The sequence below is a fragment of the Zootoca vivipara genome, chromosome Z, assembly GCF_963506605.1.
Source record: "Zootoca vivipara chromosome Z, rZooViv1.1, whole genome shotgun sequence".
NCBI lineage: Eukaryota > Metazoa > Chordata > Lepidosauria > Squamata > Lacertidae > Zootoca > Zootoca vivipara.
The window spans coordinates 46,748,906-46,768,886 of NC_083294.1; the positions used below are offsets into that span (position 1 = coordinate 46,748,906).

Below are 19,981 nucleotides of genomic sequence, written 5' to 3' on the forward strand. Positions count from 1 at the left end.
CAGCCGTCTGAGCACGATTCGGCTCCCCGAACATGCCTTCCAGGGCGGTAATGAAATTGTCCAAGTGCCCCAGCAGGGGGTCGTCGGCCTCAAGGTATGGTGTAGCCCAAGCAAGGGCCGGGCCCGTGAGCAGACTAACCATAAAGCACACCTGGCTCCGTTGGGTGGGAAAGTCCATGGCAGAGGTGGCAAACAACAACCGGCACTGGCTTACAAAGCCCCGCAGGGCGCCACGCTCTCCCCTGAACCATTCCGGCGATGGGACGGGGGGAGCACGTCGGGCTGGAACCGCAGACCAGGCAGCTCAAAGTGCTCGAACCTTTCCCTGGAGTGTAGCTACCTGTGTGGAGGCTCTGCAGCACAGCGGTGAGGTCCATAGGCCGGGCTCCATCCATCTTGCACCCTGGCCGGGAGAGGTTGGCCACAGCAAACTGTCAAGGTCCGGTCAGCGGGCGGTTGAAGCCCTGACTGAGGACGTCAGGACCAGAGGCAAGATGGTGATGTAGAAGCAGGAACAGGTGCAGGGCTGAGAGTCCAGCAGCAGGCAGTCGCAGGGTCAAGGAGCAAGGCAGAGGCGAATGTCTGGGAGTCAAGGAGCAAGGCGTCGGCAAGGCAAAGGTCCAAGGGTCGAGGATCAAGGCGTCGGCAAGGCAAGGGTCCAAGGAGCAAGGCGTCGGCAAAGGTCCAAGGGTCGAGGATCAAGGCGTTGGCAAGGCAAGGGTCCAAGGAGCAAGAGGCCAGAGGCAACCAGGCAGGGATAGCGTTGCTGTGGCAAAGAGCTGAAGGGAAATGTTGAGCTTTTATCCCTCCCAGCTCCTGCCACCAGGTGCAGTGAGGTATCAAGTGGCCTCACCTGAGTGACCACTCCTTGCCTCTCCAGCACAAGCTGAGGCCTCACCTGAGTGGCCACTCCTTGCTTCTCCAGCACAAGCTGAGGCAGGCCCCAGTCCTGCAAAGCACTACAGGCCCCAGAGCCTGATTCCTGCCCATACTCCTGACACAATTTTTGCTAATTTGTGGGTTAAATTTGAGCAAACAGGAGCGGTGCTAGGGCTTTTTGCACCCTAGACAAAATTTCTGCCGCCCCCCGCGCGCATGCGTCATCACGCACGCCGCTGATGCCCCTGCATCCCCTCCATTGGCAGGAGGAGCGCTGGCCAACGGTGAGCTTGGCGCCCTCCCGCCTGAGGAGGGGATGCTTTGAGTTTTTCAGCGGCGGCGGCAGCTGCGCCCATAACGGAAGGCTTCAGCTGCTGCCGCTGCCGCCGCTTGCTCACTGCCGCCGCTGGGGAACTCACAGCGTCCCCTCTGTGGGCGGGAGGGCGCTGAGCTCTCCTTTTGGCTCGCGCTCCTCCCGCCTGTGGAGGGGACGCTGGCGGCTCCTCGAAGAGCGAGCGAGCGGGCAGGTGGCAGCAGCGCCCATAGCTGAAGGCTTCGGCTGCGGGTGCTTGCCGCCACTACCGCCGCTCCCTCGCGGCGGCCGCCGCTGGGGAGCTCTCGGCGTCCCCTCCATAGGCGGGACGGCGCTGAGCTCTCCTTTTGGCTCACGCTCCTCCCGCCTGTGGAGGGGACGCTGTGAGCTCCTCGGGGAGCGGGCGGGCGGCGTAGGCGTGGGGGTATTGCGGGGCAGGCTCGGCAGCGCCCCCTCCATTTTTGCGCCCTAGGCTATGGCCTAGTCCGCCTAAATGGATGCACTGGGCCTGGGTGCAGGAAACCACCCACTAACAGTACCTCCCTCTTATTCCAGTATGTTTCTGAGCACAATTCAAAGTGTTGGGGCTGACCTTCAAAGCCCTCAACGGCCTCGGCCCAGTATACCTGAAGGTGCGTCTTCACCTCCATCCTGGACACTGAGGTCCATCTCCAAGGGCCTTTTAGTGTTCCTTCCCTGCGATAAGGGAGGCTACAGGGAACCAGACAGAGGGCCTTCTTGGTGGTGGCGCCTTCCCTGTGGAATGCCCTCCCATCAGATGTTGAGGAAATAAACAACTACAGCTATACCTCGGGTTACAGCCGCTTCAGATTGTTCACTTTCGGGTTGCGCACTGCATCGCACCAGGAAGTCCCGGAACGGGTTACTTCTGGGTTTCAGCGCTCACACATGTGCAGAACAGCTAATAGCGCTTTGCGCATGCCCAGAAGCACCGAATCAAGACCCACACGTGTGCAGATGCGGTGCTGCGGGTTGCGAATGTGCTTCCCGCATGGATCACCTTCGCAACCTGAGCGCCCACTGTATCTTACTTTCAAAAGACACCTGAAAGCAGCTCTGTTTGGGCAAGTTTTTAATGTTTGATGTTTTATCATGTTTTTAATATCCTGTTGGGAGCCGCCCAGAGTGGCTGGGAAAACCGAGACAGATGGGTGGGGTATAACAATAATAATATTAAGCTTCAGCCTGTTGGCTCTCATCCAGACACATTGGTCCAGCACTTCCACTGCCTTACCTACAGATGTAAAGGAGAACTAGAGCCGAGTGTCATCAGCATACTGCTGACAACCTACTCCGAACCTCCAGATAACCCTATTTCATGTAGCGGTTTCATGTAGACGTTTGTTAATATGAAAGACCAGAAAAGAGAAAAGCTTTTTTGTGTTGGTGTGTAGATGAGTTTACCTGTCTCAAACTGGACCTGATACATTACTTTTACAATATAGTACATGTTCGAGCAGCGACGTCTTAACGGCGGCATTGAGATTCGAACTCACAGCCCACTGCTCTCCCTCTAAGTCTCCCTTAACGCTTCCCTCCCTTCCCGCGTCGCGCAGGCGCATCGCCGCCATCTTGGTGACGCAGGAGGGCGGCATTTAAGACACGGAGGGGGCGTGACTCCCGATTCCGGACTCGGGAGGACTTTCGAAAAGCTCCTGCAGCCGCCGAGGGGGAAGCAGGCGGGTCAGGTGCAGCGGTTCGGGCCCCGGTCGCTCTCCCCTCCGTCCCCACGCCAAACCGTCGCCCCGCCCCTCCTCGCGACTCCGGGTCCTTTATTGACTTGGCGGCAGCAGGTGGCGGCAGCCGCGGGTGAGGAGACGGCGCGGGGGAGGGCGAGCTCGAGGCCGCTTCTCTGTGAGGCGAAAGCGGAGGGGGAGGGCCGCGACCGTGGCGGCAGCAGTTTTGTGTCCCTCTTCACCATTGGCTGGATTAGGGAGGCAGCGTGGAAGGGACGGCGGCGCTGATTGACCGCGCTCTCCGGGGAGAGGGCAGGGAAGGAGGGCGACACGATTGGCTGGGCGGTTGGTCCACCTCCCTCTCTACGTCCGGAGGGGAGGGGCGAAGGGAGGGGGGCTGGCTCCTAACCCATGCATTGGCTCAATGGAGGGGTCCCTTCCCCCCCAAATCCAAGGTGGTGGTGGTGGTGGGGAGCAATACCATACAAGAAGTGCATTTATAAAAATAATATAGCGAGGGGCTGAATCTTAGAATGTTAACTCCATTTGCAAAGGCTGAATGGGGGGGGGAGATTGAGGTTTTTTTTGGGGGGGAGAAATAGCTTGGAATTGGATCTTTCCCCTTTCATCTTCATCAGAGGCGTACCACTGCACTCTTTGCAAGAAACTGTATCTCCAACCCCCAGTCACAAAAAGAAAATGCTACCCAAGTACTTTTAAGTGCTTCCAGAGTGAATTGTAACCCAAAACATCTTGAGGGCAAGTGCTGTTTTAAGGCACGGGGGCAGGACTGCCAGATGCAGAAAACCACTGGAGCTTTGGCACACATCTGTAATTATTTTCAAAGGACATCGGGGTTTTAGGATGGCTGTTTTGTAGGACCCTGGTCGAAATTAGCTTTCAGCAGCCCAGGACTTCCATACACCCTGCTCAGTCTTGTGCTCCACAGAGGAGGCACACTCCATTGTCTCTTGATACAAATGGATGCAAACCACACTTTTGTCCCATTGGACTTAACAGCAGCTTACATCTGAGTATACACGAATAGGATCGTTCTGCTTTCATTTCCCAAACACACCATTGCTCAGGTCTCTCACCCCTTGGCTAAAATACGTATTAAAAATAATAATCGGTATGCAATAATAGAAAACAACAGCAACCACGCTATGCTTTGCCACCCAGAATCTAAACACCTAAGGAATACTGTACTTGCATAGGACAGCTTGAGTTTTTCTGATATCCCATGAAGGCTGCCAGCGGCCAATTAGAGGCTACAGGAAGTTGGGGGATGCAGTGAGGTGGTAATTCATGTTGGTTCTTGTCAACCATTCGCTAGTTATTGAGCTGCTGTGTGTTTGGTCACAAAGAGAGGCACTTGAGTGTAGCGTTTAGAGCAGGCATCCCCAAACTGCGGCCCTCCAGATGTTTTGGCCTACAATTCCCATGATCCCTAGCTAAGAGGATCAGTTCAATAAGTAGATCCCAGTAAGTTCACTGTAACTTACGTCCTTACTACAGCAGAATCCATAGCATGTCTACTGAGACGTAAGTCTCATTAAATTAAATGGGACTTATTCCCAGTTTAGACTGCAGTCCTAACTACACTTACTTGGGAGTAAGTCCCACTGAACTCAGTGAGATTTCATAGCATCATAGAATCATAGAGTTGGAGTAGACCACAAGGGCCATCCAGTCCAACCCCCTGCCAAGCAGGAAACACCATCAAAACATTCCTGACATATGGCTGTCAAGCCTGTGCTTAAAGACCTCCAAAGAAGGAGACTCCACCACACTCCTTGGCAGCAAATTCCACTGTCGAACAGCTCTTACTGTCAGGAATCTTCTTTCTTGTAGAATCTTCTTTCTTGTAGTTTGAATCCATTGCTCCGTGTCCGCTTCTCTGGAGCAGCAGAAAACAACCTTTCTCCCTCCTCTATATGACATCCTTTTATATATTTGAACATGGCTGTCATATCACCCCTTAACCTTCTCTTCTCCAGGCTAAACATACCCAGCTCCCTAAGCCATTCCTCATAAGGCATTGTTTCCAGGCCTTTGACCATTTTGGTTGCCCTCCTCTGGACACGTTCCAGCTTGTCAGTATCCTTCTTGAACTGTGGTGCCCAGAACTGGACACAGTATTCCAGGTGAGGTATGACCAGAGCAGAATACAATGGTACTATTACTTCCCTTGATCTAGATGCTATACTCCTATTGATGCAGCCCAGAATTGCATTGGCTTTTTTAGCTGCTGCATCACACTGTTGACTCATGTCAGGTTTGTGGTCTACCAAGACTCCTAGATCCTTTTCATATGTACTGCTCTCAAGCCAGGTGTCACCCATCCTGTATTTGTGCCTTTCATTTTTTTTGCCCAAGTGTAGTACTTTACATTTCTCCCTGTTAAAATTCATCTTGTTTGCTTTGGCCCAGTTGTCTAATCTGTTAAGGTCATTTTGAACTGTGATACTGTCCTCTGGGGTATTAGCCACCCCTCCCAATTTGGTGTCATCTGCAAACTTGCTCAGGATGCCCTCAAGCCCACCATCCAAGTCATTGATAAAGATGTTGAGTCTGACATGACTTATTTTTCAGAAACCCATGCAGACTTTTAGTGATCACAGCGTTCCTTTCTAGGTGCTCACAGAACGTTTGCTTAATGATCTGCTCTAGAATCTTTCCTGGTATTGAGGTCAGGCTGACTGGGCGGTAATTGTTTGGGTCCTCTCTTTCCCCCTTTTGAAAATAGGGACAACATTTGCCCTCCAGTCTGCTGGGACTTCGCCTGCTCTTCAGGAATTCTCGAAGATTACTGCCGGTGGTTCTGAAATCACCTCTACCAGTTCTTTTAATACTCTTGGATGTAGTTCATCTGGCCCTGGAGACTTGAATACATCTAAACTAGCCACATATTCTTGTACTACCTCCTTACTTGTTCTGGGCCGTGTTTCCCCTGCTGAATCATCTGCTCCATATTCTTCAGGCTGGGCATTGTTTTCTTTTTTGGAGAAGACTGAGGCAAAGAAGGTATTGAGGAGTTCTGCCCTTTCTCTGTCCCCTGTCTGCATTTCACCATCTTCTCCTCGAAGTGACCCCACTGTTTCCTTGTTCTTCTTTTTGCTACGGCCATACCCATAAAAGACCTTTTTGTTGCTTTTAACCTCTCTAGCAAGCCTGAGTTCATTCTGTGCTTTAGCTTTTCTGACTTTGTCTCTACACGTGCTGGCTATTTGTTTGAATTCCTCTCTGGTCGTTTCCCCCCTTTTCCTTTTTTTGTACATATCCCTTTTAAATCTTAACTCAGTTAAAAGTTGTTTAGATAGCCACCCTGGCTTCTTTAGGCACCTTCCATGTTTCCATCTCATTGTATTGCCTGAAGTTGTGCTTTTAACATCTCCCTTTTAACAAACTCCCAACCATCTTGAACTCCATTCCCTTTTAGTATTACTGTCCATGAGATCTTACTCAGCGTTTCCCTAAGTTTTCTGAAGTTGGCTTTCTTAAAATCTAAAATTTGAGTCTTAGTATGCTTGGTTGCTCCTTTCCACTGTATAATAAACTCCAGAAGAGCATGGTCCCTCCCACCTTATGATCCTGCCACTTATGATCCTACCACACTAACCAGATCATCACTATTGGTTAGGATCAGATCTAAAATGGCTGATCCTCTTGTTGCTTCTCCCATTTTCTGGACAATGAAGTTGTCTGCAAGGCCAGTGAGGATTCTCTTGGCTGAGTTTGACATCCAACAAATATCAGGATAGTTGAAATCCCCCATTACTACTATTTCACTTCCTTTTGAATGCTTGGTCATCTGTTCCAGGAAGGCATCATCTGTGTCCTCAGTTTGACTTGGGGATCTATAGTAAACTCCCACAATGAGATCACTGTTATTTTTCTCTCCCTTAATTTTGACCCAGATACTCTCAATTTGGCTTTGAAGTTTTAAATCCTGGATCTCTTCACAGGTATACACATCCCTGACGTATAACGCCACACCTCCTCCTTTCCTGTTTGGTCTGTTTCTCTGAAATAGATTGTATCCCTCTATTTCTACATTCCAATCATGACTCATCCCACCAGGTTTCAGTGATGCCTATTATATCGTATTTAGTTTGCTGTACCAAGAGCTCAAGTTCATCTTGTTTATTTCCCATGCTCTGTGCATTAGTATACATTAGTATTCAGACATTGAAGACCATTGATCATTCTCCCATGTCTCTTATCCTATATAATAATGTCCAAGTTGTCCCTGCGTCCAAGCTGTCCCGTGTGTCCCTGGGTCACTGCGCATGTGCGCTAGGGATACAGGGATTGGACAGCAGAGACTGCACGCGCGCACTCTCCCCCCCCCTGCCTCCTCCAACCGCCGCTCCCGCCGGACACCACCTCACTGCAGGGCACGTCAGGGAAGCGAGGGTGCTGCAGGTTTATAATATCTAAACGTGTTTACCCATTAGTAACCCCCAGTTAGACCTGCTAGTATATACTTTTAGGTTTGCTGATTTAATCTGGTCTAGAATAGTAACAAGGATGTGGGTGGCGCTGTGATCTAAACCACAGAGCCTAGGGCTTGCGTATCAGAAGGTTGGCGGGTCAAATCCCCGCGATGGTGTTCGGTCCCAGCTCCTGCCAACCTAGCAGTTCAAAGCACGTCAAGTGCAAGTAGACAAATAGGTACCACTCTGGTGGAAAGGTAAACAGCATTTCTGTGTGCTGCTCTGGTTCGCTGGCCACATGACCCGGAAGCTGTCAGCGGACAAATGCCGGTTCCCTAGGCCTATAGAGTGAGATGAGCTCGCAACCCCAGAGTCGTCCGCGACGACCTAATGATCAGGGGGACCTTTACCTTTAGAATAGTAACAAACTAAATGGAATCTAAATTATTGTTCAGTATTAAAATGAAAACCAATAATAATTGTGAAGCAGACCCTTCTGAACCAAGACAAGGCACTTAAAAATTACAGTTTGGTTAATTCTTAGAATTTAAGTGTATACTGTTTTCTTTGCAAAGATAGAGGGTAGAGAGAGCATCAGAAAAGGTGAGAGCCATACAACTTTTCTGCCAGTTAATTAGTCTCAACAAGCACAAACTTGATAAATGTCCACTTTATGAAATCATGCTTCTCTTCATAACTTACGAGAATTGACAGGAATTGGATCTGTGGCTTGTTTAGCCTATATCCACCTCACAATCTCTTCTCTTTCTGACTTTTCCTATAGTGCTGCAAACCAAATTGTGGGAAATCCTGAACAAGAGCCATTAACATAGCTGTCAACTCCCCCCCCCTTTTAAAGGGAAATTCCCTTATTCCGGATAGGATTCCTCGTGAGAAAAGGAAAAGGTTGACAGCTATGCATTAAGGTCTACTGCACATAGACATGCAGACAATATGTTGTTGTTGTTTAGTCATTTAGTCATGTCTGACTCTTCCTGACCCCATGGACCAGAGCACGCCAGGCACTCCTGTCTTCCACTGCCTCCCGTAGTTTGGTCAGACTCATGTTTGTGGCTTCGAGAACACTGCCCAACCATCTTGTCCTCTGTTGTCCCCTTGTCCTTGTGCCCTCCATCTTTCCCAACATCAGGGTCTTTTCCAGGGAGTCTTCTCTTCTCATGAGGTGGCCAAAGTATTGGAGCCTCAGCTTCAGGATCTGTCCTTCCAGTGAGCACTCAGGGCTGATTTCCTTCAGAATGGAGAGGTTTGATCTTCTTGCAGCTGGTGGGGGGAGAGGAACGAATGGAGAGAAAGGGCTTCTTCTTCTCCGTTCGTTCCTCTCCCCGCACCACCGACAGAAAGGACAGATCCCGGGATGTGGAGAAGCGCTGCGCAATCGCTTCTCCGAACCCCGGGATCTGTGCACGCTCAGCAGCAGGGGGAGAGGAACGAAGGAGGAAAAAGTTGCCCTTTCTCCTCCTTTGTTCCTGTCCCCCTGCTGCCGCCAGAAAGGACAGATCCTGGGGTTCGGAGAAGTGCTGCGCAAGGATCCTGGGAATTTTCCTTGCTGTCGGCGGTAGGGGGAGAGGAACGAAGGAAGAGAAAGGGCTGCTTTCTCTTCCTTCGTTCCTCTCCCCCCACCACCGACAGCAAGGACAGATCCCGAGATCTGTGCACGCTCAGCAGCAGGGGGAGAGGAACGAAGGAAGAGAAAGTTGCTCTTTCTCTTCCTTCGTTCCTCTCCCCCTGCCACCGACAGCAAGGACAGCTCTGGGGCTGTTGCTGCCTGTCTGCCTGCCTTCCGGCGAGCCAAGCAAGCAAGCGCCGCCACTGCCGCCAGTCCCCCGCAGCCCATAGGAACGCATTAATTAACTTTTAATGTATTCCTATGGGAAACGGTGCCTCGCAAGACGAATTTTTCGTTGGACGAATTAACCGTTGGAACGAATTAAATTCGTCTAGCGGGGTACCACTGTATATCAAAATGCATACAGTACAGATGGCCTTAGATATTCAATTAGAAACTCCCAAATAGATGAACTCCCAGATTCCAATTGGCAGCCTAAATCAAAGTGTGTTGGGTAGCATATTTAAATTTCACATGCTCCTATTTTTACAGACCTTCTGAAGAAGACAGTGATTGGTTATATAGCAGCAGCTCCTGAGAAGTAATAGCTGTAACTTAACATTGATTTATCACCCATAATGTGCCAAGAGCTCTACAGAGAAGAACACCTCTCTCTGTGTTCTGAGGAAATTGTGCTGTTAAGAGGTGCATTTGATTGGTGGCTGCTGTACCATGGAAAACTGGGTGCTTCTTAGTGATGATTGCATGTGAAGCTTCAGTTTGAGAATTATTACTTGTTCCTAGAATTAGCAGTTGGCTCCATGAGTTGCAGATACTTCTTATTTTCTTGCAGAATGTGAAGAGCTTACCTCCAAAGGTGTCTGAGGTTGCAGCATTTCACAGGGTGGCTTCATTTCCACCCAAAATCTGAGCTGCGTTATCAGCTGTGACATGTCTTGTGACAATATGAATGTAGCATGAAGTAGAGCAGGAATGAGGAACCTGAGGCCTTGTTGCTGCAATACAACTCACACAATCTCTGACAATGGGCCAGGTTGGCTGGGACTAATGAAAGGGGGATATCATAGAATCATGGAATTGAAAGGGAGTTGAAAGGGAGGGTCATCTAGTGGGGCTCAAACCCTGAGATTAAGAGTCTCATGCTCTACCAACTGAGCTATCCCAGCAACAACTGAAGGGCCACAGGTTTCCCATCCTTGGAGTTGAGGCTGGAGATGGAGTATTGTGTTGGATGAACAAGAATGAATGCTGAAAGCTGGAGTGGTGGGGAGGAAGAAGTTTGAGAGAAGCCCTGCATCTTTATGTGACATTTTGTCGCCTTGCATGATACATCTGACAAGGCCTGGCATTGTGTTAACTGTTCTGCACAGACGGCCTTTCATAAAGGCTTGACCATTGCAGCATGGTGGAGGGGAGTGCTGACATTTCCTCACACAGACTGGCCACCTGCAGAGTCTGCTTCGAACAGGGTGAAAAGGAGTTCACTGCTTCCTTCTTGTTGCTCCAGGTAGTTTCTTGCCAGAGGGAAGGACTTGGCTAATTTTCTGCCCTGTTTGCATCACTGTTTTGTTCTTGCCTTTGCTGCCTGTGTTAAGGGCATTTTTTTGATAGTGAAATCTTCTGTAAGGGGATATCTTTAATTCATAAATCTCTAATACACAGTAGCACCTCCAGAAAGAAACATAACTTGCCTTAAGTGTGTGTCATGGCCAAGGTCTTAATTTTTATCTAGCACCCGCCAGGGTGATCTGGGTCGTGATCTGCATCTATCCCTGGTTGTCCAAAGTTTGCTTGCAAATGCTGCAGTTCTTGCATGCTCTTACCTGAGAGATTTCTGTTCCGTTATATTGCCGGACCTTTGCATTGCAGGGTAATAGGGTGTGGCGTTGCCATGCCCAAGGCAGGTTTTTTGGGATGGAGAAAGGAGTGGACAGAAGGAAATAGGCCAGGCATCCCCAAACTGCAGCCCTCCAGATGTTTTGGCCTACAATTCCCATTATCGCTAGCTAACGGGACCAGCGGTCAGGGATGATGCGAACTGTAGTCCAAAACATCTGGGGGGGGCGAAATTTGGGGATGCCTGAAATAGGCAATTGTTTCAGCTGCTTTCTCTAAGAATCATAATGGAACTGGACTGTGAGCCAGCAGCAAGACATCACCTGTGCCAACTCACAGGGTGTTTGCTGCTTGTTCAGATAAAACAACAGAATTAGGATGGGAGTATGAAGATGCGTTGCTCTGCTTATGCTTTGGGCTTTACAATTAAAATAGGTGGCACTTCATGCAGCCTTAAAAGAACTAACAAGACCTGCAAGCTTTCTCAGAACTGGCCAATTCTTGTATGCAACTGTTGGGCTGACTGCAAAGCCATTGGTTTTAAGTTGATGTATCTTCCTTGGTGGGATGCGGGTGGCGCTCTGGGTTAAACCACAGAGCCTAGGGTTTGCCGATCAGAAGGTCGGCGGTTCGAATCCCCGTGATAGGGTGAGCTCCCGTTGCTTGGTCCCAGCTCCTGCCAACCTAGCAGTTCGAAAGCACGTCAAAGTGCAAGTAGATAAATAGGTACCGCTCCAAGGTAAACAGCCTTTCTGTGTGCTGCTCTGGTTCGCCAGAAGCGGCTTTGTCATGCTGGCCACATGACCTGGAAGCTGTACACCAATAATGCGAGATGAGCGCTGCAACCCCAGAGTTGGTCATGACTGGACCAAATGGTCAGGGGTCCCTTTACCTTTACCTTATCTTCCTTGGTACATCAGTTTTAGCTGATGCTCTTGGAAAGCCTATACAGTGGTACCTTGGTTTAAGAACAGCTTAGTTTATGAACAACTTGGATTAAGAATGCTGCAAACCTAGAAGTAGGTGTTTTGGTTTGTGAACTTTGCCTTGGAAGCAGAACATGTTCTGCTTCCTGTTGAGTGTAAATTGAGTTCTCCGCTGCTATGGGAAAGTACGTCTTGGTTTAAGAACGGACTTCCGGAACGGATTAAGTTCATAAACCAAGGTACCACTGTACATTGTTTGAGCACAAACCACAGCAAACATGGACAGACGGACATGTTATTTGACCATAGTCAGGAAGTTGTCCTAGTGCAGTGAAGAATTTTTTTTGGGGGGGGTCTTGTCCTGTACTTGCAGAAGGGTAATACCTTCCTAGTTTTTGGACCTTGCGGTATTCCTCTTGCTTTTAAAAACATATGATGCACAAATATCTACATTTTTCACTGCTAATGTGCACCCTTTTTTTGCAAAACCAGTCATATGGTTTTATGTAGCATTTAATGTGTGGGGCAATATGAATGAGATGCTATTAACAACATTTTAACTCAAGACAAGATAGGGGAGGTGTGCAATAATGCTATAATTGCTCCTGGCCAGTTTTCCTCTATTGCAAGTGGATTTTCAGCCTATATAATGGCAAGGGTTGTATTCAACTCCGCTGACAATATTGTGCCCTGGAGTTTCTTAAATGGCACCACAAAGGCCTCTTTGCCAATATATATTTTTTCTTCACTTCCCCAAGTTGTGTCGGTGTATTGACAATAAGCTGAGCTTCTGGGAATGGTAAAGTACTGGCTGCTACAGCAAGCCTATAATAATCCTCTGCTGTCATGACAATAGCTGAGAAGCTGTGGGTCTAAACACTCTGACAGTGTTGCATGCAAATGTGAATTTCTTGGTTCTTTGCTTGTGAGCGATTATTATGCCTGCTTTCTCCTATGGTTTGCTTTTTAGTAGTGCCTGATCAGTCTCAAAAATGTTTTTGAGTGGGAATTGTGTTGCTGTTGCCATGCTGTTGCCATGCTGGCATGTATCTGGCAAGGCTAAAAAATATTCTTAGCCATTGTGGTAGTGGGTGGGGCAAGCGAGACCGCTACCAGAAGGGGCTGCAGCATGGAGAGTTACCCAAAGCCTCATGGTAGGAAAGCACTTGCCTGCTGGTTAGATTGTTAAATATTTATTCCTTTATGGCTGTGGTTTCCTTACAATGTTCTGGGGCTCTAGTTGTGCCTCAGAAGAAGCCTGTTTGAGAGGGTTTCAACAGAAAGAGCAGTGATGGTCAAATAGCTCCCTTGAATAGATGCTTTGCTCACTGTTACCAATCTCCCCCTGCACTGCACAGTTTCAGGAGGGAGTTGGGCATGTTTTATGGGTGACTCTTTTGGTTCCAGTGTGATAACAGGCCTGGCTAGTTCTCTACTTGAGCAAATGCACCTTTAGGGCAGAGTTTTTCAACCTTTTTGGGTCCATGGCCTCCCTTGACCAACTTTTTTTCTGCAGCACCCTGTGGGGCTAGGGAGCTCAGTTATGTCCCCCCTTGCCTGTAGAGCTGGCAGCCTCTCACTCTTTTTCAAGCACCCTCCCTTGTGGAGTGTTCCCTTAGCCTCCTCTCCTTGGGAGTCCTCTGGGCCAGTGTTTCTCAACCTTTTTGGGGCCAAGGCACACTTGTTCCATGAAAAAAATCACGAGGCACACCACCATTAAAAAAGTTAAAAAATTTAACTCTGTGCCGCCCTATATTGACTATATAATTATGACTGTAAGAAACACTTGCCAATTGCTGTGTTGGTTGCAATCTCCTGTAATAAGGCTTCACAAGCCACTGATTTCTCTGCCAGCACAATCCTTTGCTCAGCAAGTTTCAGGTTGAGCTCATCCAGCCAGCTTCTTTAAGTTTGTCTAAAACCACCCTCCCGTGGTGGTGGCTGTTGAGAGCTGCGCTCGCCCCGCGTCGTGACCCGGCCGGCTTCCTTTCCGGCGGGTTTGCGATATATATTGGCGGCCGCCAGGCACGCGACAATGCAAATCGCCCTTCTCGTCGCCGCACGTCGCGGCACACCAGCCAGCGTCTCGCGGCACACTAGTGTGCCACGGAACAGCGGTTGAGAAATGCTGCTCTGGGCAGCTGCCGCCACCCCCACCCCCCTGCAAAAAGAGGTGCCTCCTCACACCGCCCCCGGGGGGTGGGCTGGGAAGAGGATGCCCCCAGCCTTAGCAGCCTGACAGACACTGGCCAAAGGTGAATGTGAGGCCAGCACTTTACTCACCTTGGGAGGCAGTGGTGGCAGCAGCAGGCACCACCAGGTCTGCATGGCGGAAAGTATCCAGGCACATGGCTCCCAGGCAGGCCTTGCACACAGCAAGCAAAAGAAAGGCCAGTGCGTCGCCTATCTGCCGGGCCTTCCACTTCCGTCTATTCCCAAAAGCAGGTATTGGCTGGCTGGGCTCCCTCACCCACTTGCTTGCTTACTCTGAGGCCCCCTCAGCTCCTGGCAACCAGCACCCCGTGACCAGTCCCAGAGACACCATCTGCCCGGGGAGCTTGTAACCAGGGCTTCAACAAACAGCAAGCCTTTGGGAGTCGGAGACATGAGATGGCATCAGAGGAGGGAGTGAAGGAAAGAGGGACCAAGGCCAGGATTGCCTCTGACACCCCTCACCATTTTTCAAGGTACCCGTTCTGCCCCTCCTCCCAGCTTCCATCCTTCCTCCCCCCCTCTCACCCCTCCCTCCCTCCCTCCCTCCCTCCCTCCCTCCTTCCTTCCTTCCTTCCTTCCTTCCTTCCTTCCTTCCTTCCCTCCCTCCCTCCCTCCCTCCCTCCCTCCCTCCCTCCCTCCTTCCCTTCCTTTTCCCTCCCTCCTTCCCTGCCTCTCTTTTACCCATTCCTTCCCTCCCTCCCTCTTCCAACTTGAATAAAATATTGGGGTGTGTGTGTGGACCAGGTAAGCCCCACCTCACATACCGTATTAGCCTTTCTCAACCTGTTGGTCCCCAGATGTTGATGAACTACAACTCCCATTGCCCCTAGCTAGCAAGGCCAGAGCTCAGAGATGATGAGAGTTGAGGGATGATGGGAGTTGTAGTCCAACAACATCTGGGGACCCACAGGTTGAGAACCGCTGCAATTGATCTCAAGACAAAGTGCATGCACACTATAAGAATGACAATGCCCATCAACATGGGGGGGGGGAATGACTTCCTCAAATATTTAATGGGGGGGGCAGAGGCACCTAGGCCTCTAGGAGTTGACAATTCAAGAAGGCAAAATGGTCCCCCCCCCCCGTTTTCCTCCTCTAAAAACTAGGTGCGTCCTATGGTCAGGTGCGTCTTATGGAGCAAAAAATATAGTATCACCCAGAATGTGGAATTTTCAATCTAGGTTAGTTTTTCCCCCCTGTTCTTTTTACTTATTATCAGGTGGGTGTGTCTTCATAATCCTGCTTTAGAGTTTGATTATAAAGGCAACTGAAATATTTAGTTGGGTTTTTCCATGGCATTCATTCAATTTATTTACGGTCACATGCAGAATCAAGAATCATAAAGCTCAATGATGAAGCATTAAAATTTACACGGCAGGGACAGTACACGTGTATATATTAAAGCATTTAAAATATATAAATTAAAACTCGGTTGCTAAAATATAGCCTAAAATAGCTGTTGGAGGCCTCAATCATTATGGTAACACCGCTTGTCCCTGAGTTTTATGGCAGTGGCACAAAATTTGGCTACTTTTAGCGTAATCTCAGGGTCCTTATCTTCTACAAGGAATTTTAGGCATTGGGATTTGGATTTTTACATATTATCAGGTGGGTGTGTCTTCATAATCCTGCTTTAGAGTTTGATGATAAAGGCAACTGAAATATTTAGTTGGGTTTTTCCATGACGACTTCACATTGTAAGGTTTGTGATGGAGACATGCTTAAAAGCCTGTATCCTTTAGGGTACAGATTCCTGTGTACTTAGACAATGAAATAATCCAATTTTAGCTTGGCGCTGGAGAAGAGTGTCATGCCAGAGCAAATGCAAATTGCTATGTAGCAACTGGGTTTGTTGGGATGCAGGTCTAACCCACAGAGCCTAGGGCTTGCTGATCAGAAGGTTAGTGGTTTGAATCCCTGTGACGGGGTGAGCTCCTGTTGCTCGGTCCCTGCAGTTTGAACTAGCAGTTCGAAAGCACGTCAAAGTGCAAGTAGATAAATAGGTACTGCTCCGGCAGGAAGGTAAACGGCATTTCCGTGTGCTGCTCTGGTTCGCCAGAAGCGGCTTAGTCATGCTGGCCACATTGCCTGGAAGCTGTACGCTGGCTCCCTTGGCCAGTAAAGTGAGATGAGCGTCACAACCCCAGAGTCGTTCATGACTGAACCAAATGGTCAGGGGTCCCTTTACCTTTATCTGGGTTTGTCAAGAGCAATTTTGAGCTTAGAGGGTTCCAAGTGCAGAGGAAAAAGTGTCCCCCTTTCCCCTCTTTGTGTTTGTTAAAAGCTTCTGAATATTTGCTTTTGCCTGAAGCATTCGTTTGGTTTACACTATGACTGTTGGAGTTGCCATGAAATGTATATCTTGGATTATAGAATATAAAACACATTATTTTTCAAGAACTCAGCAGTATAGTAGAAGCTGAGGGAGGGCTGAAGAGCCTTAATGTCTAATTTCAATTTTCTATCTTGGTTATAATACCTTTGTTGCTTTTAATGGCAGGGGTTATTGACAGTCTCAAAGCCCTCATATTTTTTGTCTGATGGTATTTGTTTTAAAGTTTAAAAAGGTTGTGCAGAGATTTCTCTCTGTTTCCTCCTAGACTAAAGCAGGTGTTGGAATTCATTTTGCATCAGCTTTACTGTATATCTATTTTTGGAGAGTATTTCATGTGTGGAGTCAGATCACTTATTATATTGCAAAAGTTTTAACTTCTACCCCGCATATGTATTGTATGTGTGACTTTATTTTTTAATATATATGTCTGTGCAAATAACATTTTAACGTGTTGGGTTTCCGTGCACTTGTTAAGGCTATGAGTTGTGGGCCAGATGGTTCATGGTGAAACAGTGCAGAAGTTTAGCATGTGCAGTTTTGAACACTGAGCAGTCAGCCATTCTATCATTGCAGAATAGATATGTCAGGCTTGGGTTTATATCCATGCAGGGTGATGGTGAAGAGAACTTATTGTGAAGCTTGCATTTCAGTATTCTACTAGTGAATTTTTAAATATGAAATCCCTTGAGAGTTTGCACATTTCTACATCTCAGTCACACAGCAAATGTAGATAGCCAACCTGATGCCCTCCGAAACAACTAGTCTGTTGAAATGGATCTGGTGTAGGGGAATAGAATATTTGACAAGGTATCAGGAGACCTAGAATATTTTAAAACCCCTACTTTGTGGCTTTTATTGGATCATCTTGGGCAGAGATAGCATTAATTGACCCAACCTGTCAATTAATACCAGAGTGGTATTGAGGAGAAAATAGGGGGCACCTATGTACAGCGTCCTGAGCTCCATGAAAGAATCTTGAGGGTGAGGAGAAATATCCTGACAGATATGCAGCATAATTCTATTCCATGCATAACAGGGATGAAACATCTTGTGTTTGGAACACAGGTAATGAGATTTCACAATGTGATAGGAGATGGTTTTGGCCTGACCCTACTGCTTTCTCTCCTCTGCCCTCCACTAGCTTCCCAGCTCATGCAAATTGCACAACATAAAATGAGTTGTGCTTTATAATCATAAGCATGTGTTTACTTGTTTGTTTTTCCCTTTTACAAGAAGATCGAAGCTTTCTCCCTTGCACATATGAATCAACTCATTGATCCTTGGTGGTGTGCCAGTGAAAGGCTGATTATTGAGACAGCCTTTCTTGCTTGCCTAGATCACCACAGAAGTAGCAAAGCAGTTTTGTCTCAAGTCCAGGGTGAGTTCTAACTTATTGATGGTAGGGAAACAAAAGCTTCCTGCTTGCTAAGATCTATGTCCTTTGATATGACTCTTGTTAGCAGAGATCGTATCCTGACGAGAAAGACAAGTTTCTTACAATAGTTTTTGCAAATCATATAGATTGAGGTGGAGGAGTTTTTTCTAATGACTGTCTCCTTGTTGTAACTGCTTTTTCAATCTGATGAGCAGGGAGGGGGAAAGGTGGAGACAGCAATCTTCTATGTTACCTCTGCTTTAAACTTCAGTTCCATCACTAAACATTTTTATTTGCAGAATATTAGCAGCGGACGTGAAAAACAGTTTCAGATGAGCACCAACTTATTCAGGCTTGCTTTGGAATATAACTGGGTTTTGGTCTTTCTGGATTCCATGTAAAATTCCATTTGCAGCAAGCTGGAGAAGGGATGCATTGCTTATGGGAAGGAAGCTCTTAATAAGGATATAGGTAATATTGTGAGGGTCGCTATAGGTCTGCATTGGCAGTAGAAAGGAAACCTGATCAAAGCTCCTTTAAGCTGCTTTAACATATGGATTTTCAGAAGCAGAAAGAGCAGCCCAGGGAGCTGTCTCTCTCTTGAAGGATGACATTCTGACTCTTGACTCTGCCTGACACAGTTATTCTGCTAAATGCCCCCCTTTATTCCACATGGGGATTTTTGTTATTTGAATAAAGCAGACAGGATGTTTGCTATTTTGCCAGATCTTCAGTTCTGGGCCCACTTGAGAGGAAAAGGCTCTTACAAGTCTGTACAGTATTTGAAAAAGAGAAAGGGTTTTTACAATGTACTGTAATGAATGTGGTACAGCAAGAACAGTTGGAGCACAGCTCCCGGACTTTTATTTATTACATTTACATACCAGCTTTTTCTTCCAAGGAGCTCAATTTGGTGTACATGGTTCTTCTCTTCTCACCACAACCCTGTGATGTAGGGTAGGCTAGGAGATGGTGATTGGCCAAGGTTACCCAGGGCTGAATGGGGATTCGAACCCTTCTCTTCCACACTGGCTTATTTTAAGACCAGGCTTGATGATGCCATCTGAGAGTGCACCAAGGTATTTGACAGACTGTCAGCTGTGACAAGTGAATAAGGTGATAACAAATCTTTTAAGATGTATTACCATTTGACAGGTTAGTGCAGAGAGGAAACTGGAGATGGAGGAAAATACTCAAGCAGAGCCTGGATGTGGAGCGTGGTATCTAGTGCTTGTTCTGCTTAGATCCATTGTCATTAATGGGCATGACTGATTTAAACCCATAAATTTCATTGTGCCTACTCTGAGTAGAACTTGGTTGGATACAGCCCTTATTTCCTTTGATGGGGTTCCTACTCCATGCTAGCCATTGTAATATTTCTATGCAAGTTTGTTTACATTTCTAATTGAATGTTAAAGGTTGTATTTCAGCTGGCTGAAGACCTTTTGCTAAAGCTCAGTGTTGGACCTAAGAAGTTGGAACACTGAGTTTAATAGGGCTATTCCCGAGGTTTCTGCCCCAAAGCTGATCAGAGATGTGAACCCCACCAGCTAGTTCCAACATGCTAGCCACCCACCACCCTTCACTAGATCCCTACTTGTCTCGGGAGGACAGTAAGCAGGTCCTAATACAGTGGTACCTCGGGTTAAGTACCTAATCTGTTCCTGGGTGCTATTCGCACTCTGAAAAGTACTTAACCCAAGCGGCGCTTTAGTGCATGCGCAAAGTGCGCAGAACGCTTCTGCACATGCGCACGGGACGGAACCCGGAAGTAAACACTTCCTGGTCCGCCGCATTCTTATCCTGAAAGTACGCAACCCGCAGCATACTCAACCCGAGGTATGACTGTACACTGGGCATTATGCTATGTATTGCTATTAGTTTATTATATGTATAAAATGGATGGACGCAAACTGCCTGTATGTTTTGGATGTTGCTTGGGGGCAGGGCTGTGGATAGCTCCTGTGCTTTAAAGTTTGCCAGGACACCACTGGTGAATAGCAAACCTATTGTCCAGTACTTGTTGAGAAACAAAAGCTTCATTTTCACAGCTAAACAATGGATGGTCTTGGCATTGTGACTGACTTCACTGGCAATTAATCCCCACTTCAGTGAGCTATGCTTACATGATTTATTAAGATGACATGGCACATTAGGGTACTATGATTCTTTTTAAAAAACCAGAGCATTTAAAGTCTTTATCTTGTTTTGTCAACAGGGGAGCTACTAATACTGACGGTATGGATCATTCTGTGCTCCGAAGGGAGGTGCATCAAGAGAGGTATGTGTTTTGGTGCAAAATGAATTGTGTTTAATACGTTACCGCTGTTATCTCAGTGCTTGTTTGTTCTCTCAAGACAAGGATTTTTTTCCGGAGGA

General features: G+C 47.7%; 1 protein-coding gene across 4 annotated transcripts in view; it reads left to right on the plus strand.

The window, feature by feature from the left end:
* The first annotated feature begins 2,838 nt into the window (after window positions 1-2,838).
* KLHL13 (kelch like family member 13) overlaps window positions 2,839-19,981 on the plus strand; it is a 94,444-nt gene continuing 77,301 nt past the window's right edge. The window contains exons 1-2 of one of the 4 annotated variants that reach the window (XM_035102272.2): window positions 2,839-3,022; window positions 19,821-19,883. In XM_035102272.2, the coding sequence (XP_034958163.1) occupies window positions 19,843-19,883 (41 nt within the window). In that variant the 5' untranslated portion in view covers window positions 2,839-3,022; window positions 19,821-19,842. Of the gene's footprint in view, window positions 3,023-9,079; window positions 14,366-14,951; window positions 19,884-19,981 lie in introns of those variants that run through there. The other 3 variants (XM_060270323.1, XM_060270320.1, XM_035102271.2) reach the window with 3 other exon arrangements.